Genomic DNA, 20,265 nt, shown 5'->3' with positions numbered 1-20,265 from the left:
GGGCTGTTCCTGTGGTTTTTTTTTTTTTTTTTGTGTTAGATAGAGCATTGCATGCATCCAAACAGGGCCACAATGGGCAAGAGAGAATTGCACGCCCTGCACAGGAGCTGCTTGTGGGGTGTGCCCCTGTGCGCATTAAAAGCAGAACTCGAAAGAATGTGGCCAAAACCACAACCCGGCACATTCCTGTCAGCTCTTCTGCAAACTTCAAGCACAAGGGAGTTTTACTCTTGCAAAGCCTGGAAACGCACACAGCTTTGCTCTTTTGTGTTTATTGTGGCTCCAACAGCAGCAGGTTGTTGTTGTTTTTCCTCCAGGTAAATTTAATTACCATGTATAATTTTACAAGGTACTAGCTCAGCTCCAAGGCATTAGCATTGTTTTGATGTGTACATTCCAGGTCCGTGGGATCGTTTTCTAACCTCCCCACCTTTAGGGGAAATTGTATTTCCATGTTTGGGCAGAATTGGAAAGAACAGATGTCATATACCAGTGATGGTGAACCTATGGCATGCGTGCCAGAGGTGGCACTCAGAGCCCTCTCTGTGGGCACATGTGCCCTCACCCCAGCATAGAGTTTGCCAGAGTTTGTTACTAGAAAGCCAGAGGGACATGGCACTTTGTAATAAATAAGTGGGTTTTGGGTTGCAGTTTGGGCACTCGGTCTCTAAAAGGTTCACCATCACTGTCATATACTTTAGAATGAAGGGACCCTGCCAAGCCACCAGGACCTAAGTCTAGTTCTAATAACCCTATCATAGTTGGGAAACGAATCTTAGTTATTAGTTAAGACTCAGGCTGCATCCGCACTGCTGAAATAATCCAGGTTGACACCACTTTCCCTGCCATGGTGATGCTGAGCTAGCAGTGGACCTATGGGCCTACCCTGGAGTAAGGGCACATACCTGTTGGTTGGGGGAAATGAGAGCATTGCTGTTTCTTAGCTGCAAGGGCTTTGCTTGAAAGTAGTGTTGCTCTTGAGCCAGATCTTAATGGAATCAAAAGCATTTTGTGTGGAGCTTCTTCTCTGAGCATTTAATTCATTGCTTCAGCGAGAGCCCAAGACACACGAGAGCGAAACTGCCCTGCCTCCCGAATAAGCAAGTGTTTTCATCTTCATGGTAATTATCTTAAAAGCCACATTCATATAATTAATACCTATATTAACCCGTCTCAAAGGTTGCAATCTCTAGCAAAATATTGGAATAATATAATACCATAACAGTGGCTGAGGGTTTCTGCAAGGTGTTGCAAAAGGTACCTTCCCCAAGTTGTGGCTGTTACTCATCGCTGTTTCCATCCTTGGTGAACCACAAAGGCTCCTTGCTTTGCGGTGTGTGATGTCCTCAAGAGGCACTTTCTCCGAATGCTCCCTCTTCTTAGTCTGAATTCTGCAAGCTTGTTTTCTAAAGGCTAGAAATCTTGACGCTTTACATTTTCAGCGGGGCTGCTGTGGTGGACTGTTGTCGCAAAAGCGACAACAAAGAGTTGGATGGAGCACTGAAGGCTAATACATTTTATTTGGTGTAAGCTTTTGTGAAATGCCCCCGATTGTGCGATTGCCTTTCTCTGATACTGAGAAAGTGTGACTTGCTCAGTGGGTTTTGGGCTGAGTAGGGATTTGAACCCTAGTTCCTCCATATCCTAGTCCCAACACTGAAACTACTACGCTATATTGTCTCTTTGGCCTGTTACAGATTGCCAAAATAAAGCTGCTTTGGGTCTCTTTGGAGGTATGCTGTTTAAATGATGCATAGGTCCCAAGAGTCCGGAGGTTGCGCCAAAGCCACACTCCATTCCTAAGCACTGGAGGGCAGTTTTGGTGCAGCTTCCGGATTCTTAGGATGCATGCATCATTTAAACAGCATACCTCCATAGAGACCCCAAGCAGCTTTATTTTGGCAGTCTGTAACAGGCCATAGTTTCTAAACAGTAGTATCCTTTTATCAAATGAGATCCGTAGACTCAAAAGATGTGATCTCATGGGGGTCGGATTTCAGCTGACGTTCTTTGGCAGATGCCACAACAGTTGACACAGTGGATGGCAAGCCTTGAAGAAGGTTTCTCAGTAGACTTTGGGAGGTGGATTAACGGACATGTTCCTGCAGACCGGCGCATGAGGCTGCTGTGAGTAATATCCAAGAGCGTACGCTGGTTCTGTCGGAGCATGTGAAACGTCAAATCTCTGGCCAACATTTGCAAACAGTGGGCCCCACCCTGCGGGTCAGGTATAGCTTGGGAAAAGCATTGGCGTCAAGAGATCTGAAATGATAGAACAGGTAGGGTTGCCATAGGGCAGCAAGTGGAGGAACGTGTCTCCGGCCGTGACGGCAAGGCGGGGAGGGAACCACCCGGGTGGAGATGTGTGGATGTGGCACCTGATGCGCTTTGTTCTTTTTGTCTTCACTGGTGGAGCTAGTGAGAGAATACCTCAGATACGTCTCATAGAAGGGATCGGCAAAAGGAGGTGTTATCACTGTATGTTTGGATGAAGAAAGACATCAGTTATTGCATTCTTATACATGCTGTTCTTGCAAAATGGGTCATTCATTTCATTTAGTAGGTGGCATGCTTTTTCAAGGGCATTTGTGGTGCCCTTGAGATCAGGACTGTATAAAGTTTTGCAGTGGTGCACCAAGTCCAAGATGAATTCAAGAGTGGTTCAGCTTGCCTTGACCATTTGGTACGCACAAACCCCAAATTGTCCTAAATCCTGGGAAATCATCCCCGCCTTGATAATGTAAAATCTGGTATCAGAAGTGGAGCGCTACAGCCGATAATACATTGAAATTTTGAAACGTCTGGCCCCAGATAGTATTGTCCACCCATCCAAGTCGTATTAATTCTACTCTCCCTAGACTCCTACTGAAGCAAATAAACATGCTTAAAAATGGTGATGCAGCATGTCCCCACCCCACACGGGAATCCTCTGCTGTCTTGGTGGATTCAAACAGGGAGAGTTTCAGGCTAGTTCAAAGAGAAGCGATGGCTTAGGGATAATCCCGATCTAGGTAAACATTGACATAATGTGCACCTTTCCAAAACTTCTGCCGTCAGGGCTCTGCTTTCTCTTGGTTGTGACTTCATATTTTTCTAAGGCTGAAGGACGCGCTTCAAACCTCTGACTCACCTCTAGAGTCAACACGGCTTTTGTCAGTCCTGCTGCCTCTTGCTTTGTTACCTTCATGTGTAATACAGTAACTATCCTTCTGTTGTCTCTGGGAAGTGTCTGCCCCTCCATCTTCCTTTCTCCTCCCAAGCAGCGTTGGGAGAAGCATAATGCCATTGGAGGCATCGGAGGCGGTCTGAGGCTGCTGGTGACGGAAGATACTTGGAATGCAGGATTGCAGATGGAAAGAGAAGGCTGGGATTCCTCACTTCGGCTCAATCTGTCCGTTTCCAGTAACTATAACAGTGAGCATGTGAACCTTGACGGTAGCCAAAACACTTTTCACCGAGAGGAAGGAGCTTAGCTCACACTCTGCGTTTACATATTTTGGAATCGAGACTGTATTTAAAAATAATCCCAGTAGCCTGCGATTCGGGCTGCTAATGGCATATTCCCCCCGTCTGTAAATCCTGCTTGGCAGTGTTTCTTGCTCCGGCGCTGATTCTCCTGCTTTGGCTGCAGCTGGACATTGTGGGAACGGAGGGTTGAGCCAAGAAAAATCTCCGACTGGGGAGAGGAGCAGCTGTCCGCTGCATCGGGAGGGTGCCGTTTTGCACTGCCCCCCCCCAGCCCTCTGGCGCTCTTCCCACCAGAGGCCTACCAGCAAAATGGCAGCCTCCCATGCCCTTGTTGCTACAGGGATGCTCAGGCATTTTCCTCCACTCCTGTGGCAGCAAGGGAAGGAAATGCGAGTGATGGCAAATTGCTGGCTCAGCACCTCTTCATCTCCTTCACGGCAGCGCTTCTTCCGTGAACCTCTCCCTTCAAAGTCACACATCGCTTTAGGACAGCTGAAACCTGCATCCTTGGCAGCTCTCTTGGCAAAGGAAGCAGGCGAACTAGACTTTACAGAGCCATCCTCACAGAGACACAGTCCCATCTCTCTCTCTTTTTGGGTTCCTCTTCCTCCTCCTATCCATGGAGTTAAAAGCAGTAACATCATAAAAATGCACATGAGTTTCTAAAAGCCCGATAGCATAAGGATGTTTTAACTTGCTGGTGGAAAGAGAGCAAAGACAGAGCCATCCTGGCCTCTTTGGGGAAGGAGTCCCAAAGTCTGGGAGACATATCCACCATGAAGATCCCACCAAACAAGCCTGAGAAGTTGGTGGGACAGAGAGAAGGACCTCTCCAGAAGATCTGGATTTTATTATTCCATTGCACAGATTTTGGCATTCATAGGAAAGAGCAGGACTATTCAAAAGAGGGGGTCCCTGAAGCAGTGCCAGTCCTTGAACCATGGGCTCCCTCATAAATTTCCAGGAAAGAAAGAAGCATTTGAACCCAGTGGGCATAAACCTGATGCCAGTCCCTGGCACATTGGGCGGGGGGAGACAAATGCCATCTCCCCATATCAGAGAACCTGATAAGCACTGGGTCAGAGCATAGCTGTGAGCATTTCTGGAACATGTACCTATGTTTAGCTTGGGATGCTTCAGTCTGATCCATAGCTGTGACCATTTGCCCATGGTAAACCAGCCTTTGTCTGTGGATATGTTCCTCAGTGTGTGTTGTTCTCCAGTCTTCCCTGTTCTAGCATGTGAATCTTGGTTTGGGTTTGTGTGTCAGATCGCTCCCAACTGTGGGCGCTGGTTTATACCAGTGGGATAAGATGCTTTGGTTTCTGAATGTGTTGAGGCCAGACTTGCATGGAATTAATCAGTGTCATGGGAGAGACAATCAAAGCCATATAAATGACTTACGCCGGGGAACCCTGACTTTCCATTAGCGGAATGCAGTGGCTGGCTGGCATTCAAACACAGTCATCGTCTGATAAAAATTGCTTCCCTGGCTGGGCCAAACTTGCAGCTGAAAGCACTGGGGCTTTGCATTGCTCTTTAAATAGCCACATCTCCACACGGGGCACATATGGCTTGACTTTGTCACTTCAGAGCCTGCATCGTCCCCTACACAATACAGTTTGGCCAAGCTGGATCCTCTTCCCACCCCATAAAGTCAAGTTACTGGGTTTGATCACTCGCTGTAAAATGTGAGTGAGGTTAGCAAGCGGCCCACAGGCTATGCTAAGGCAGTGGTTTTGTCATATAGTTTTTTTGGCACTCAGTCACAATGACTCAAGTACTGAGAAAGGCACCTCATTGCATTTGGCCTTCTCATTCCAGCCTAATTTGGTCTCATGCTGCAGGACGTTGGCACTGCTGGTGTGTGGTGTATTTCTTAGGGGGTTCGACCAGGAATCGGGGGATCCAGACACAAACAGACATGGGCCACGAAAGCTACTGAGTAACTTTGGGGCAGGCATACTCAACCAGATCTACCCAATAGGGTTACTTTAAGATTAGGAGAGCTGTTTGTCTCATTTTGAGCATGCTGGATGAAAGGCTGGGCATGTATGAGTATGATTATATATATGACATGTGTGTGATAGTAGTATGTTAGTAGGTTAGGTGGACAAGCAGTCTGGCCCGATGTGGAGGTACTTTGTCTGTCCCTGAGCCTATTTATGCTTCTAAATCCCCCAAATGCGCTAGATCCAATCTGTTCTAGGGAGCTAAGTAAGGCCAGCCCTGGTTAGTACTTGGATGGAGGACTGCCAAGGAATCCCAGGTGTTGTAGGCTGTCTTTCGGAGGAAGGAATTGGCAAGAGGGTGACAGATTTGCACTTCTGTCTGTTTTTCTACAGATCTGTAGATGAGACAGGACTTGGGGACAGGGACACTTTTCCTTGTGTATAAATACACATGTGGTCAGTGACCTCCATGCAAGTTGGGTCACTAGAGTTGAAGTCTAAAAACATTGGATGCCACAAGCAGATTCCAGGTCCTATAAACAGCGGGTGGTAAAAAGCGAGGCCCAAAATAATTCTCCCTGGACCTCTTTCTGCTCAAGTCTGCAGTTCCTTTCTGGGCGAAGGGTGGGGTTCACCTCATGCAGAGTCTTGTCTTGTGGTCATAAAAGTGTCCACAACAGCCATCTTGCGTTGCAGTGCGCCAGTGGCACGCACGCGTTCCTCTCTCGCTCAGGTGCGGGTTGCCGAGGATTAGGGGCGAAAGTGACAGCCCAACAGCTGCTGCCTTTGTTGTTCCCATAGGAGATGATCCGCTTGGCATGCGGCTGGGTTCTCAGTGCGTCCCATTTGCGACTTGTTAATGTTCACTCCTCACAGAAGCCACTTTTGGAAGCCATTCAGTGGGATGTGGTTGGATGAGAAACATACGCATATCGCCAGATTTCTTTGGCAATGTGAAAGCTTGGCAAAGAGCTTTGTCTCTAGCAGCACATGTGTTTCTCTGGTGCTGGAACAGCTCGGCTCCTTTCATAATTTTGTCTGAATTAGCATGGGTTGCTATTGCATTTTTAAAATGTCTTTCTGCCTGGTCACCTTCTTAGGTCGGCCAACTGAACTGGGAAGCATTTGTAACTTCCGTTTCGTATCTTCTTATAATTAGGCTTCAGGGAGCATTTTGATCTTCATGTGGGATGGAGAGATAACGGAAACATTGGTAGGCTTTGTAAAAACCTGGCCTTGGGAAAAATCATGGGTAGCATTGTGGAAAGCTCTTTTGGGAACCAGTAAAGCAGAGCTATCTGTTAAGTGTTACTTACTCCTGAAGACACGTACATTTCTTTTACTAATCTCTGTCTTTTACCTAATAGCAATTCTGTAATTCCTTTTTTTCTAGATGGGAGGAGGAGCTGGGCAAGCGGATGAATTTAGAATCGATGGTGGAGACACTGCAGGAGGTACGTTTTAAATAGTACTCATATGCCTATGCTCCCTATGAGGATGCCGGTGACCCCGCAGCTTTCAGCGTCTTCATTTTGAATCTTGCTGGCTCCTGTTTGGTTTCCTTGGCCGCTAGTGTTTTGACTTCTGACTGTTCTGAAAGGTCAGATTTGGAGCTGGCATTAGCCTCTGACACCCAAAGCTCACCCATATGCTCATTTTTGAGACTTTACTTAAAATTATGGGAAGGTTAAAAGTGACTGTTGCTGCCAGACAGTCTGTAAGTACTTGGCTTAATAGCAGGGGTGAGCAACACCCAGAATACAACATTTGTCCCCAAAGGGCTCCTGGCCAAGCTGTTTTAGGGCCAGGAGAAGGCTGAAAAGTGATTTCAAGGAGTTTCCACTTTACATACAATTAAATTTGCTTCCCGCCTTTTGGATCGAATCTTGAAACCTTCCCCCCCCCCTCCCCAAAGTATACCATCCTTTCCCTTCGCTTCCACCATTTCTGTGCCATGTATCCTTAGGAAGCGCAAGAAGCGGAGGCTCTGCAGGAAGAGTTAAACGAGAAGATTGAGAGGCTAAAAGCGGAGCTGGTTGTCTTCAAGGGTCTGATGAGTGACGTAAGTACCTGGCAAGCTGAGTGTTGCCTGGCCCAGCTGCCTTTGTGTTTTATTTGAGATATATATATATATATATATCTTTTAAAGTCATCTTCACAGCTTCATTAATGAAAAAGTTACGATGTCAGCGAGTGCTGCTTGCCCAGCGCCTGATGGCTGCCTGGTATGATCTAATGCATCAGACCAACCCTTCCCTCTCCTTGCTTTCCCGGCTGGTCTGTGCAGATGCATTAACTTGCCGCTTTACATAACCTCGACCTCCAAATGCTTTCCACACCAACCAGGTCCCCTCAGCGGCAGCCTCTGAAAGAATGCAGTGGGCAGTCCTCGCCTCCTTTAGGTAAAGGCTTAGCCCTTTACCTGAAGGGCACCGTTGGCAAGGTACTGCCAGTCAGAAACAAAATTCAAAGGCTCCCTTCAACTTCATCTTTGAGAAGCTCCAGTTGACATCCAGTTTGCTGGGTTGCTTAGCTCCAGCCCTGGCATTTCTGTGTATCAAAGCCACATGGAAACACAGTGTGTGGATTCGGAGCTGCAAACGCCGTTTTAGGGAGAGGCTTTAGGAGAGGATGGGCTGCTTTGGAAAGTCAGCTCTTGAGAGAAGGGTAGTCTAGGCCCAACTGGCAGAAGGGATGAGAAGCCACTTCTTTTCACTTCTTATTTCCAAAAAGGTCCCTCCTGGGTCCACATTACTTCAGGGTTGCCCCAAAACATGGAGGAATTGCCTGAGGGGCTCCAGATGCCTTTCTGGAGTCTCCTTTGTATGTTTTTGTCCCCTGGTTTGACAACAAAGTTATTCCTGGTCCTTCCTTCCTTCCTCCCCTTTCTGCTTTGCAGTGCATTTTTCATTTCAAGGGGCGACTTCAGACATTGCTCTGAAACGTTTTACCCCAGCTTCTTGCCACTGAAAACAAGAGAGTTCTGCAAACCCTTGGAAAGGCCCAGGTTTGTGTGTATGTGAATGTCCCTCTGCCCCTGCCCTGCTTGGGGCATACAGCCTCAAATCCAGGCTCCAAAGAACATATTAGTTGGGTGCAAAATCTCTACTCTCTCTTTGTTGTGAAGACTGTGTTCCAAAAGAAGGTTGTGACCGAACTCCATAAGGGCAGCGAGACTGGGCAAAGGGTGGTAGGATCTCAGTCCCATTAAACCACACATCTTGTAACCATTTACATGCTGTAAACACACAGTCCATAATTCTCTGTCTTTGTAATTGAACCTGGCATGGTTAAGGACTGTAAAATCTGAGGAGTTTTAAATAAATACTCTGGGCTCATACAAAGATAAGCTTTTGTAATAAAGTCAAAGCACCGTCTGGAAGAAGTACGTAGAAAAATGCATGCTTTGTCTAGACTGCACTAACTGGAGAATAGATTAAGTATATGGAGAGCAGTGTGAGTATTTTGGGGCGGAAGGTTTGTAGAAGAAAGGCTTCTTTAGATTACTTTTTGGAGTGAATCTTTCTGGAGACTTCATTCCAAAATACTGCATCTATATCATATAGAAAGCATTGCATTGTCTCTACCAGGACTGCATACACAAGAAACAATGTTTGATTTGGGGCATTTTTTCATACTGTAGGTAAACTTTGGGGATTTTGAAAGGCAAACAGTACTGGGGGGAAAACCTTGGTACAAACTCAGAATATTTTGGCAATGTACGTCTGCTTCTGTACCTCTTGTTTATTTTTGCTGAACTAGGTCTGTCTAGGGAGTAGAAATCTGCACACGATTATTTGGACAATTGCAAGGATTTCAATCTCCTCCAACTGAAATCTCATCTCCTAGAATTTAAGCTGCCATTTTAAAAACCACATTAGTGTCTGACTGAAGGCATAGAATGTGTCAGAACCCTTCTCCTGCTTTTCTGAAAGGTAGTTAGAATTCAGGTATATGATCTTGTAAAAAAGAATTAATGTTTAGTATAATGCTCCTAGAAGGAGTTTTTGACGTTAAGTACTGCCTTTCTGCTTAAGGCTGAAACTGCCTCCCACATGGACTTTTTCTGGGGGACTTGAGCTGTAGGCGTTTTACATATAGGTCCCTAGAATAATGGGATTATCAGTGTGAAAGTTTGGGTTGATGGTTCTTTCCTGATCACCTGAACTTGTTAAAAACCAGGGATTTGACCCCCCCATCCCAAATGCTGCATCTCCTCTCCTTGGATGCTTTCCCATCCTTGGAGAACAAGGCAGCATCTGGCGTGATCTGCGTTGACGGAGATACTGTAAGGTATCTCTTCTCCTCCTTCTCTACTCTCAAACTGTATTAATGGAAGATAATCCACTGCTATCCTTCCTGCAGCCTATGACAGACCTGGACACAAAGATCCAAGAGAAAGCCATGAAAGTGGACATGGACATCTGCCGGCGAATCGATATCACAGCCAAGCTGTGCGATGTAGCACAGCAGCGCAACTCCGAGGACGTTTCCAAGATATTCCAGGTGATTCGGCCCCGTCCTGTCAAGAAACATGGCTGTGTTAGGGAGGGAGAGAGAAGGAGAGGCAGCACAGTGGTGTTTTGGATCTGGAGTTGCCAGGGCAGAATTACCACTCGTGAAATCTGGGTCTGGTGTTGAGTGGCATCTCTGGGTGATATCCCACTTCAAAGTAGCCCAAGTGGGAGCGTGTGATCCTGCCCACGGTGAGTTCCTGCATCTGCGCAGTTGCCGTCTCACCCAAGATCACATGCGCTCAGAGGAGCACAAAGAGCTCAGTCTCTTAGAGGAAGCCTTCAAAGAAGTCATAAGAGCCACCCTGTCCTCTTGTGACACAAATATGGAAAAAGTCTTGCCAGGTCCACTTGGCTTCAATCCTCCAGATCTTTCCAGATCCTGGGGGAGATGAGATAAAACTGAGCAGTTAGATGGTCTTAAGGAGACTGGTAGGCAGTGACCAGGAGGCCAGCTGTCTCTCCGTAAGGGGCCTTGTCACCCCCCCCCCCTTTGTGGTTATTGTTGCCCCTGACTGCTGTGAATTCATTCAGTCCAGAGAGAGTTGTATACAGCTTTTAAGCTAATAAAGCTAAGGCCAGCAAAGAGTCCAAGAGCTTACACTGATTTACTCAGGTATACTTTTACTGCTATCTGCTTACAGTTAGGGAAGTGTATTCAACAGTTGTGAAAGTTAATCAGGTTTTTTTCCTTTTCTTTTCCCCCCCTTATGGAATTGGGTACTGAGTCTCCTTTCTTGAGTCCCCTAGTAACTTCTCCCCAACTTTTGTCTGCATAGCACCCTCTTTCAACCAACTAATGCTGCTTTTGGGTGAAATTGGGCTCCTTTGGGCAAGCTGTAACTGCACAGCCTAGTCCTCTCTGTGACAGTTAGCGGAGGGCCAGGAAAAGTGCCACTCTCCAGCTTGCCACCCTGAGCGCCTCCAGCTGCTTATGCCTCACCCTGCTAGCCTTCGCATGGCTGGCTGTAGTCCAAACGGCTCTGCCACCGAGGCGTATCCCTGTCTCAAAGCGCTAGCCGCTTGCTTTTGCTGTGTGCCATCTCAGTTTGCTTTCCTGTCTCCCTGTCTTCCACCACCATTATCCACATATGGCTTCCTGAACCTGGGGGTGAGTTGTCACTGGTGCACTCATATCATTGCAGGTGGGAATCCTCTGACGTTCTCTTCATCCCTGTCCTTTCTTACTTCTGCTCCTTCTCAGCTCAGTGGCTCTGCCTGACCTCCCTAGTCACTGCCCTTCTTTCTGATTTAAGGTGGCGGCCAAGAAGAAAGAGCGAAAACTCTTGTCGGATGACGATCTCTCGGAGCAGGACGCTGACAACGCCCGCTTCTCCGACGACGAAGTCAGTTCGCTGAACATCACGGATGAGATGAAGAGGATGTTCAATCAGCTGTGAGTGTTTTCAGAGACTTGGGGAAAGGGGGGGGGGTCTTGGTTTTCTTTGGCTCTGGTCCCAGGGAGGAAATGTCGTGTCCCATGCCCCCTGGGGCAGAAGGAGAAGCGCATGCATCCCATGCCAAACTGGCTCATGTGCTTCACTGAGGCGAGCGGGATTCTGTGGCTGTAAACCTTTGCAAATCAAAATAACTCCCCTGTAGATCTGCTTGCTTTGGGTAATTCTTGTTTCTGCTAGGATGGGGTGGGAAGCTCAGGGCACCTCCACACTTCCGAAACTCACTTGGAGCCAGAGAAAGCTTGGCTCCTGCTAGATCTGTGCTTCGTAGGATGCCGGGTCAGGCCAAAACGAAGATTTCACAATGGCATCCCTGTGTCAGTGAGTGACTGTGGCTTCTATCCAACATCCCCATAGCATATGAATTTATGCAACACTGAGTCATATACCCTTCCCCTGACTTAAAGCCCTTGAGCTGCCTTGCATGGCCATTCTGTGTTCACAGCAAGCAGGCAGGAGGAGAGAAGTGTTTGGCTGCCTCCTTGGCAGCCGGATGAATGATGATCCCATCATCAGCACTGATGTCATGAGTTTGCTTCTGGCTATGAGGCTAGATGCTTCTGTGCTTCTTGTTTGCCATGAAGTACAGAAGGGCCTTGTGGGGTGGCTTTAAGGTAAGGTCACTGGGAGGGAAGAAGTGACTGTCAACCCATAGTGCCTGGCAAAGTACATTGCATGCATAAGGGACACTTACACATGCTTTTGTCACCAATTGAATCCCAGCCAGTGTGAAGGGTGATGGTGAGACAGGGATCCTTAATAAAGGTTTCACAGAATCCCAGAATGTCTCGACCACTTGCCCAGCAGATTTGGGAAGCCGGCATGAACTCCCACGCTGCCTCTTCGTGGCTCCTGCCAAGTTCTGGTCCTTTTCATTGTGAGATAAGCATTGACCTCGACTTCCTGCTGTCTGCTGGGAAGGAAATGAACTCAGGAGGCAAGAATGCCTTCCATTGTGAGACTCTGGGGCTCAAGTAGCCCTTGCACTCGGGCGGATTCAAAACACGCTAGAGCTTTTGCTATTTGCTCCTCTCAAGCCTCTGTCCTGTTTGCTTTTTGAATGGGAATCCGAGACTTAACGTTTTCCATTCTGGACTGGGACAAACCTCCAAGTTTCCTAGAGTATTTGTTGGCTTTACATCAATTAGTCGAGTGAAGGGTGTTGGTTTTTCTACCTTTTGCACTGCCATAGTAGTTGACTTTTGGCAAGTCACACACACTCAGCCTCAGGAAAGCAATAGCAAACCTGCTCTGAGCAAATCTTGCCAAGGAAATCCCATGATAGGTTTGCTTTAGGGTCATCATAATTCGGAAGCAACTTCAAGGCATGCAACACACACACACACACACACACACACACACACACACACAGAGTAGTAGTTACTAGCTAACAGGGGATGCGTCGGCACTGTAGAAATAATGCAGTTTGACACCACAGGTGGAATCCTGTGATTTATAGTTTTGCAAGGTCTTCAGCCTTCTCTATGTCTGAAATGACTTGAAGGCACATACAGTATCCACAATGGAGGAAGAGAGTTGCGTTGTTTCCCTTGCGTAGGCATCAAGGCCTGAAATGGATAGAGGACAACCTGGGACACATGTGCACAAAGCAGTGAGCACAAGTGGTTAGGAAGCTCTGCCTATCTTTGAAACAGGATTGCTTTGGGTTTTCAGACAGGAAAGCATGAGTGGAAAACCATTGGCTTAACATTTAGTGCCACCTGGAGGGGAAACATTTAACTGTTGATTTCAGTTGATGTCGAGATTTTGTGCCAAAATGGAGTGCTTCCCCTTAAGAAAAAGCTCTCTCAGAATCTCTGGATACAAATACTGTCAGCTCTCCACATTTGCGGCTTTTGCCATTGGCAGCTTTGATTAATCTGTTCACTCTAGGAATCTCTGGGTCCTCCAGTGTAACTCTGCCAGAGATTGGCCATAGAGTTGTGCTGGACAACTTAGATGTTCCTGGAGAAAACACTTCTCTTGGCATCTGTAGGTCCTCCAACATGATTCTGTGGTCAACCTCTGGCAGATGTTGGCCACAGAGGTGCACTGGAGAACCTGGAGATCCCCAGAGAGTTTATATTTGTGTTTTTTCCACATTCACGGGGGTCCTTCACCCCTAACCCCAGCAAATGTGGAGGGACCACTGTACTCTCTGGTTGGTGGGGATGTTGACAAGAGTCCATCAAATGCTCTAAGAGCAAGGCCTTTCAGTGCAAACATCTTTCTTCCAACAGGCGCGAGACCTTTGATTTTGATGACGACTGTGACAGTCTGACATGGGAGGAGAACGAAGACACTTTGCTTCTCTGGGAAGACTTTACCAACTGCAACCCGAGCATTGAGCTCCAGGGAGAGGTGAGTTCCGGATCCTTTCAAAGCACAACTTAGTGGCCGTTCTGTGGACGCTCTGGCCAAAGGGACTTCACCTTTCCTCCCCAGAAACAAGTTCTTGAGTCTTTGAGGTTGTTAAAACGGATTTAATTCTAATCCGCAGCATCAAGCCAGATTCTCAAAAGGCTTTAGCAAAGTTCACATTTTGGCACATCCCCTCCATTTGGAACATAAAGCAAGGCTGCATTTGCAGAGATGGGGCGGTTAGCTTGCTCCTTGGCTTGGAAGACTCTTCCATTTTTGATATTGCTCTGTAAGTAAACAGTAAATAGCAAACACAGATTTTAAGCTTTGTGATTCCGATACTGGCTCCATCTTGTCCTCCCTGTAACACAATAACTACATGTTTCTTGTCCCAATGGCAATGCATGCATTGTTCTTTGCTGTGTAACTTGTCTAATCTTACCGAGCAGACACCAGCTATTTATTCAGTTAAAATATGTATATCCTTATTAACGGTCAAAGGCCCTCAAGGCAGTATGGATCCTTTAAAGCAATCTGGCTTTTCAAATGTTGACAGCTGCCGCAGAGGAAAACATGTTAAACAGCCAAAGAGAAATCAAATGATTGCAAGCCAAAGGCATTCTTTAAAATCTGTGTTTTTGCTCCTCCTTTCCAAAAGGTACTCCTATTTTAATAAATGCACATGAAACATACAAAACCAAGCAAACTCTGAATCTTGGAGAGATCTTGCAGACCCTTTGAAGCTAACTGAGAGAAAGAAGGTTGCAGCATGAGCTTTCCTAGGCTTAAGTCTACAAGTTGTTCCTTCCAGTTAGTCTCAGAGATGCTGCAAGATACCTCTAGATACTGATTGTACAGACTAACACAGCTATAGCTTTGAATTCTGAATCTTGGAGTAGCTCTTGTGAGGTCCACCTTTTATTGCTTTCCTTCCTGGCCTGCACAATACCTTGACACAGGTGTGTGTGTGTGTGTCAATACATAGAAATGGCTGGCCCATTTCTTCAATGGCAAAGCCACTGTGGTGCTACCCTGATCTGAGCTTTGCCTGGTATTCATTTTTGCCTCTTGGGACTGAAATGGCGAGAGATTACGACAAAGTGCTAAGGCTGCAAAATGTGGGGTCTTTCTGTCTTCTGTGAGCTGCCAGGCTCCAGCGATAAAGTAGTTTCGTGGCGGGCTGGAATTAGCAGCAGATTATTTGCATACATCTGTGCCCTGTGTATGTGTGTGTGTGTATATGAGTGTAAGAGAGAGAAAAGTACAGCTATCATTGGAGTATTACAGACTTCAGACCTACCAGGCTGCCACTCCAACGGTTTTAAGAGGCTTAAATCCCTTCTAACTGAAAATTACACAACGAAAGGGTAGATTTGCCTTGTAGATGGAGATCGGGAATAAAGGCTAATTGACTCCGGGAGGCGCTTGCCTAGTTCATTCTCTCTAGACCTCTGGCTCCTCATCTAGACTTGAGGCTTCCATTAGTCCAATAATGGCTGGAAATTTTCTTCTTCTGAAGACGACAGAGTCCAAAGGATCTTGGAAGGATGATCTTAAACGTGAACATGGTGTGCTGAATATTTGTGGCAGTGGGTCATATCTGCCCCGTTGCGTGTCTCAGAGCTAGACGGTCACCTGCGTTTTCACAGATACCATCCCTCATTCCATCCTAATGTGTGTGTTTTCTTTCTGTTTTTTAGCAAGAGGAAAACCTGGGCAACTTGATCCATGAAACAGAATCTTTCTTCAAAACAAGAGACAAAGAATACCAAGAAACGATAGGGCAGATTGAGGTAAGCAAAGGAAAGAAAAAGACTGGGCTCCTCTTTCAAAGAACTGTGTGTCTTGACTGTTTTAACCAAGGGCAGGCACTGAACCTCCATTTTGGGGTGATGCATGGTCCTCCAGATACCTTGGACTCGAGTGCCAGAGGCCCCACTCTGCATGGCCAGTGACAAAGGGTCATGAGAGTGGACAGAAGGTTCCTAATGAACGTGATGGGCTTTTCAATGTTTCACTGCTTAAACATTGAGGGCCAGCGCTCACATTAATGGCTCCCTCTCCTGGTTTTGCGCAGCTGGAGCTGGCTACAGCCAAGAGCGACATGAACCGCCACCTCCACGAATACATGGAAATGTGCAGCATGAAGCGGGGCCTGGATGTGCAGATGGAGACCTGCCGGCGGCTCATCAAAGGCTCGGCTGAAAGGTAATCTGGGGGTGATGCTCTGCTCCTCCGGAAACATGGCTTCCAGTGAAGCAGAGCGTTCTGGAGAGAGATCTTGGGAGGGTGATATGAACTAAGACAAAGGTATCAGACACCTTGGAACCAACAAGCAGTTGGGGAAAGAAAGCCAAGCAGGGATTCAAATACTAGTTTCCCAGAGTCCTAGTCCGACATTCAGTCTACTACACTTTGCTTTCTCCAGTCGGGTTTTCTTGTCCAGATTGATTTAGGAGGAGGTTTGCCATGATCTTCCTCTGAGGCTGAGAGAGGGTGACTTGCCCAAGTGTGCTTCCATGGCTGAGCGGGGATTTGAACCCTGGGACCCTGTTACATTTTGTGATTATACCCCTACGATGCCACTTTAACTGCCATGGCAGCATCCTTGGAACACCAGCATTTGTGGTGTGGCAAGACGCTAGTATTCTCTGGCTCAGGATTCTAAATGCTTCCCCTTAATTTACAAATCCAAGGATTCCATAGGATGAAGCCATGGCAATTTTAAAGAGTCCTAGTCCAGCGCTCAAACCAGTGTGCCACATTGTCTCTTTTCACTGCTGTTTTTTACCTGCACTAGAAAATTGCCTTTTGCCCACCAGGCCCTAACCGTCCCTTCTTTTTCGTGCATCCGCAGAAATTCTCCATCTCCCAGTTCATTAGCCAGCAGCGACTCAGGAAACACGGACGAGATTCAAGACGAGTTCGACCGAGAAGCAGACGTGGAGCCCATGGTCAGCTGATGACAAAAAGAGGCAGAACGTTCAGGCAAAAAATGAAAATCAAAAAAAAAAAGGGAGAGGGAAAAAGGGAAGGAAAGAAGGACTGAAAAACAAGAGAGAGCGTGAACGATGGAGAGCAAAGACTCTGAAGCCCTTGCCGAGAGTTTCCGGGGACTCGGCCATGGCGCATTGTTTCTTTGCCCCATCCAAGGACTGGTGCTGTTTTAATAATCTACTGTGGACAAATGTGTGGGAAACAAATGGTGTTTTAATTGTGCCTTTGCCCCAAGCTGAGCCACTTTGAGCTCCACCAGAACAATATATATATATATACTGCTTTTTCTATTATAATAATAATAATAATCAGATTTCTGGCCGCAGAAGAACCAGTTGCTGCAAAAAGAACCGAAAGGACTGCTGGCTGGACAGAGCAAGTAGCCAATATCGCCCGGTTTGGAGACAAGGAGGCCAAGATGTCTGCCTGAGCGACATTTGTAAAGCCCATCATCCCCCATGTTAATCCCTCAGTGGCGCATTTGTACGGGGATCTTTCAAACCCAGGTGCCTCGCAAGCATCCCTGGGGAGGTGGGTGCGAAACCTTTTCTACCGGTGTCCATAATTCCACAAAGCTTGGTGGCAGGGCAAGAGAACAGAGACATATCGGTAGGGTGGTAACATAAATATAGGTCGGGGTTACGAGAGCCCTTTTTAAAATTACTATGCAAACAAACAAACCCACGCACGGAAAAAAAGCAAAGCGCTCGCCTTATTTCTCCAGAACGTTTGGCCGCCGCTGGGTTTCCGCGTCTGGAAAGAGAGCTGAGCGTTCGCTTTGCACACCTCATTTTTTCAAGGGGAGGGCCCTTCTGCTGCAATATTAGGTTCCCATAGATCCTTCGGTTCTTGGTTTCCTTCCTTTTTTAGCCATCCAATTGAGGGTTGGGGGTTTCCCCCCCTCCTCTGATACATATCTGTAAACCACTAAGGGAGAGTTGTACTTTTGCACTGCTTCCTTAAGCTTTGGGGCAGGAGGGACACTGGCAGGTTAAAATGGCACTTGGGGGTGAGCGTTGGCACAACTGGGGTGAGCAGGCGACACTCTCAGGGTGCGCTGATGTGGAGACCTCCATCTCAAGACACACAGACAGAGATTTCTTGGGCTTGTGGACCCTTCTTGGTACGGAGCAAAGTCCTAGAGATCTTCAAATGTTGCTCTGGTGCTGGGTCTGCTTTTCGGTTGGAGCTAAAGTCTGCATTGAGGATTGTTGTTGTTACTTTAAACCCTGGAGTATTGAAACTGAGGCACAGTTGTGTTGTGTTATCTCTAGTGGGGCGGGGAAGCATCACCTTTTCAGCCATGTTAGCCCACCCATGCGCTCATGGCTTGAACCCTGAGCATTTATTTGCCACTATTGGCACAGGGGTGCTTTCTGGTCCCCTGAAAAACGGTGGCTGTGTCCAGGTAAGGTTGCCGGCCACTCCGGCTAGATAGGCTGTAAAGATGCTTTTGGGGAAGTTAGGTGAGGTGTGTGTGTATGGGACACAACATGTCTCTCCTTCAGATGGTTTGTTAATGGTTTGAAATGGGCTGGAATGGAAGGCTCTGCAAATGGACCTTGTTGTGAAAGGCCTACCAAGCATCTCATGTCAGCCTTGCTTAGACAGAGCATGTTTGGGGTTTCTGGACTTGCCGTCCAGATGACTTTGGGATTGAAAGTGGAGCCTCACAACCCACACACACACACACCTCACTTGCAAAGCAATGCAATGTCAAAGTGGACCCTTTGCGTTTGTCCCGATTTTGCTGCTCAAAACTCCCATTTGTTGCTGCTTATCTCCGGTTAGAAGCTTTATTCCGTTATTTAGTCATTTAGCATTGAAAAGCGTATTCTGACATGTCTTAGTGTTTTGGGCGGCAGAGAAACTGCGCAGTTTTTGCGGCCTTCCCGTTGCGCCGCTGCCAAATTTCTTTGCCTTTTAGACGCAGGAGCATGGTTCGGTGTGTTTGCTTTTAATGAGTAGCATGTTAGGATAGAAAGGGTGGGTTTAGGTACCGGTGGCGGTGGGTTGATTCTTGTACGGTTGCAGTTGTGGGTTGGGGGCACAGCCAACAGATACAAAGGGCCTCTTAGCAAAACAGTTCACCGTTTAGTTATAACTCGGTGGCACTTACTACGTAGGAGAGCCATTTTACATATGGGTAGAAGCATAAGAGTAAAGGTAGAGCATAGAGTAATGATGGTCAAGATGGTGATGTCTTTTTCTAATGTATCCAAATCTGTATTTAACTTTTTCAACATGAGGTTTTCTTTTGTATAAGGGAATGTAGGGTTAGTTAGCGAATGAGGTCCAGCGTAGCCTTTGTACAGTCTTTCTTTCCGTCGATGCTGCTGACTTTTAATCGGACAGCGGTCGGTCCGTCGGGGTTTTTGTTTGGCGTTTTAGTCCATCTGAAACAAGGCCCAGCTTTAAAAAGCTTGTGCGGAAATGCTGGGCATAATTCAACAACCTCTTTTCCTTGTTTTTGGACTCCTGTAAAGCTGTAAATACTTCATTTTGTTTTTGCGAGGCAGTGTCATATTGACACTTTTAAACAAAAGAAACAATACTTAAACAATTGGAGGGGAACAGGTCTGTTTCCTTGTGGGTTTTTAAGGGTTTTATTTTATTCCTCTCTAAGCAAACAGCATTTCTTGGCTGGTCAGCGAAGGGGATGACCCTTGGTCAGATTCTTCCTACGCAAAATGGGGTTTTGTATGAAAATGGGCCGCCGTAAACGGACCGGCCTGTTTTGCGGATGCATGTTTTAAAACAACTAAGTCCAACAAACCATCCAAAGAACCACAACCTTAGGCCCGTCGCCCCGTTTCGTGGTCGCTCCAAAACAGTGACCGTCCTGTTGCCCTAAAAATGGGTTTCCAAGGCAAATCGGAAACCAAATTAACCCAATTGCCTTGCCTTAAGTGTGTGCTCCTGAAAGTCAAGGCAATGTTTTAAGAGTAATGTTAAATTGAGACATCTAAACAATTGTTTGGCACGGTTTTGGGGGGAAGCAAACGCCAGGAATTTGGAGCCCCCCAAATGTTTTGCTTCCCGCCAGAGCGCAAAGGCGTGGCAAGCCTCTTCCTTTTCCTTTTCCCCGTTGCTCCAGATACATTATTCAAGAAGCAAAGGCGCGCGTTCCCCTGCGTAGCTTCCATTTGGGACCTAAAAGACAGAGATAGGGATCTAGTATTCAGCTGGGGATTGAGCTCACACACACACACACACATATATATATATATATATATATGTACACACACACACACACACACACACACACACACACACACACACACACATATATATATGAGAGATCAAATGCAGTTTTGGCAGAACAGGAGGACAGGGGAATTAAATCAAAGTCCTCCTGCGCTTCCAGCCATCTCTTGCATGTTTTCGGAGTGGAAGGACGGTTATAAATGGAAGCAAAGGCCTTTTTATTTTGTTTCTGACAAAGACTGTTTTGCCTGGGAGCGTTTGGCAAATGAGAATCTGAACGAGGGAGGCCTGCGAAGGGAGCCTTATTCT

At 46.9% G+C, this 20,265-nt stretch overlaps 1 protein-coding gene across 1 annotated transcript in view; it reads left to right on the top strand.

Annotated features, from left to right (window-relative positions):
• Window positions 1-19,951, top strand: part of IFFO2 (intermediate filament family orphan 2) — a 33,540-nt gene extending 13,589 nt beyond the window's left edge. Inside the window, exons 2-9 of the mRNA XM_042477993.1 lie at window positions 6,814-6,874; window positions 7,387-7,482; window positions 9,786-9,926; window positions 11,191-11,330; window positions 13,632-13,752; window positions 15,453-15,545; window positions 15,830-15,960; window positions 16,610-19,951. Of these exons, the coding sequence (XP_042333927.1) occupies window positions 6,814-6,874; window positions 7,387-7,482; window positions 9,786-9,926; window positions 11,191-11,330; window positions 13,632-13,752; window positions 15,453-15,545; window positions 15,830-15,960; window positions 16,610-16,715 (889 nt within the window). The 3' untranslated portion in view covers window positions 16,716-19,951. The remainder of the gene's footprint in view (window positions 1-6,813; window positions 6,875-7,386; window positions 7,483-9,785; window positions 9,927-11,190; window positions 11,331-13,631; window positions 13,753-15,452; window positions 15,546-15,829; window positions 15,961-16,609) is intronic.
• The last annotated feature ends 314 nt before the right edge of the window (window positions 19,952-20,265 follow it).

Source organism: Sceloporus undulatus, chromosome 7 (assembly GCF_019175285.1).
Source record: "Sceloporus undulatus isolate JIND9_A2432 ecotype Alabama chromosome 7, SceUnd_v1.1, whole genome shotgun sequence".
Taxonomy (NCBI): Eukaryota; Metazoa; Chordata; class Lepidosauria; order Squamata; family Phrynosomatidae; genus Sceloporus; species Sceloporus undulatus.
The sequence above is the reverse complement of the archived record's forward strand: the minus strand, read 5'-3'. Positions and strand labels throughout refer to the sequence as shown.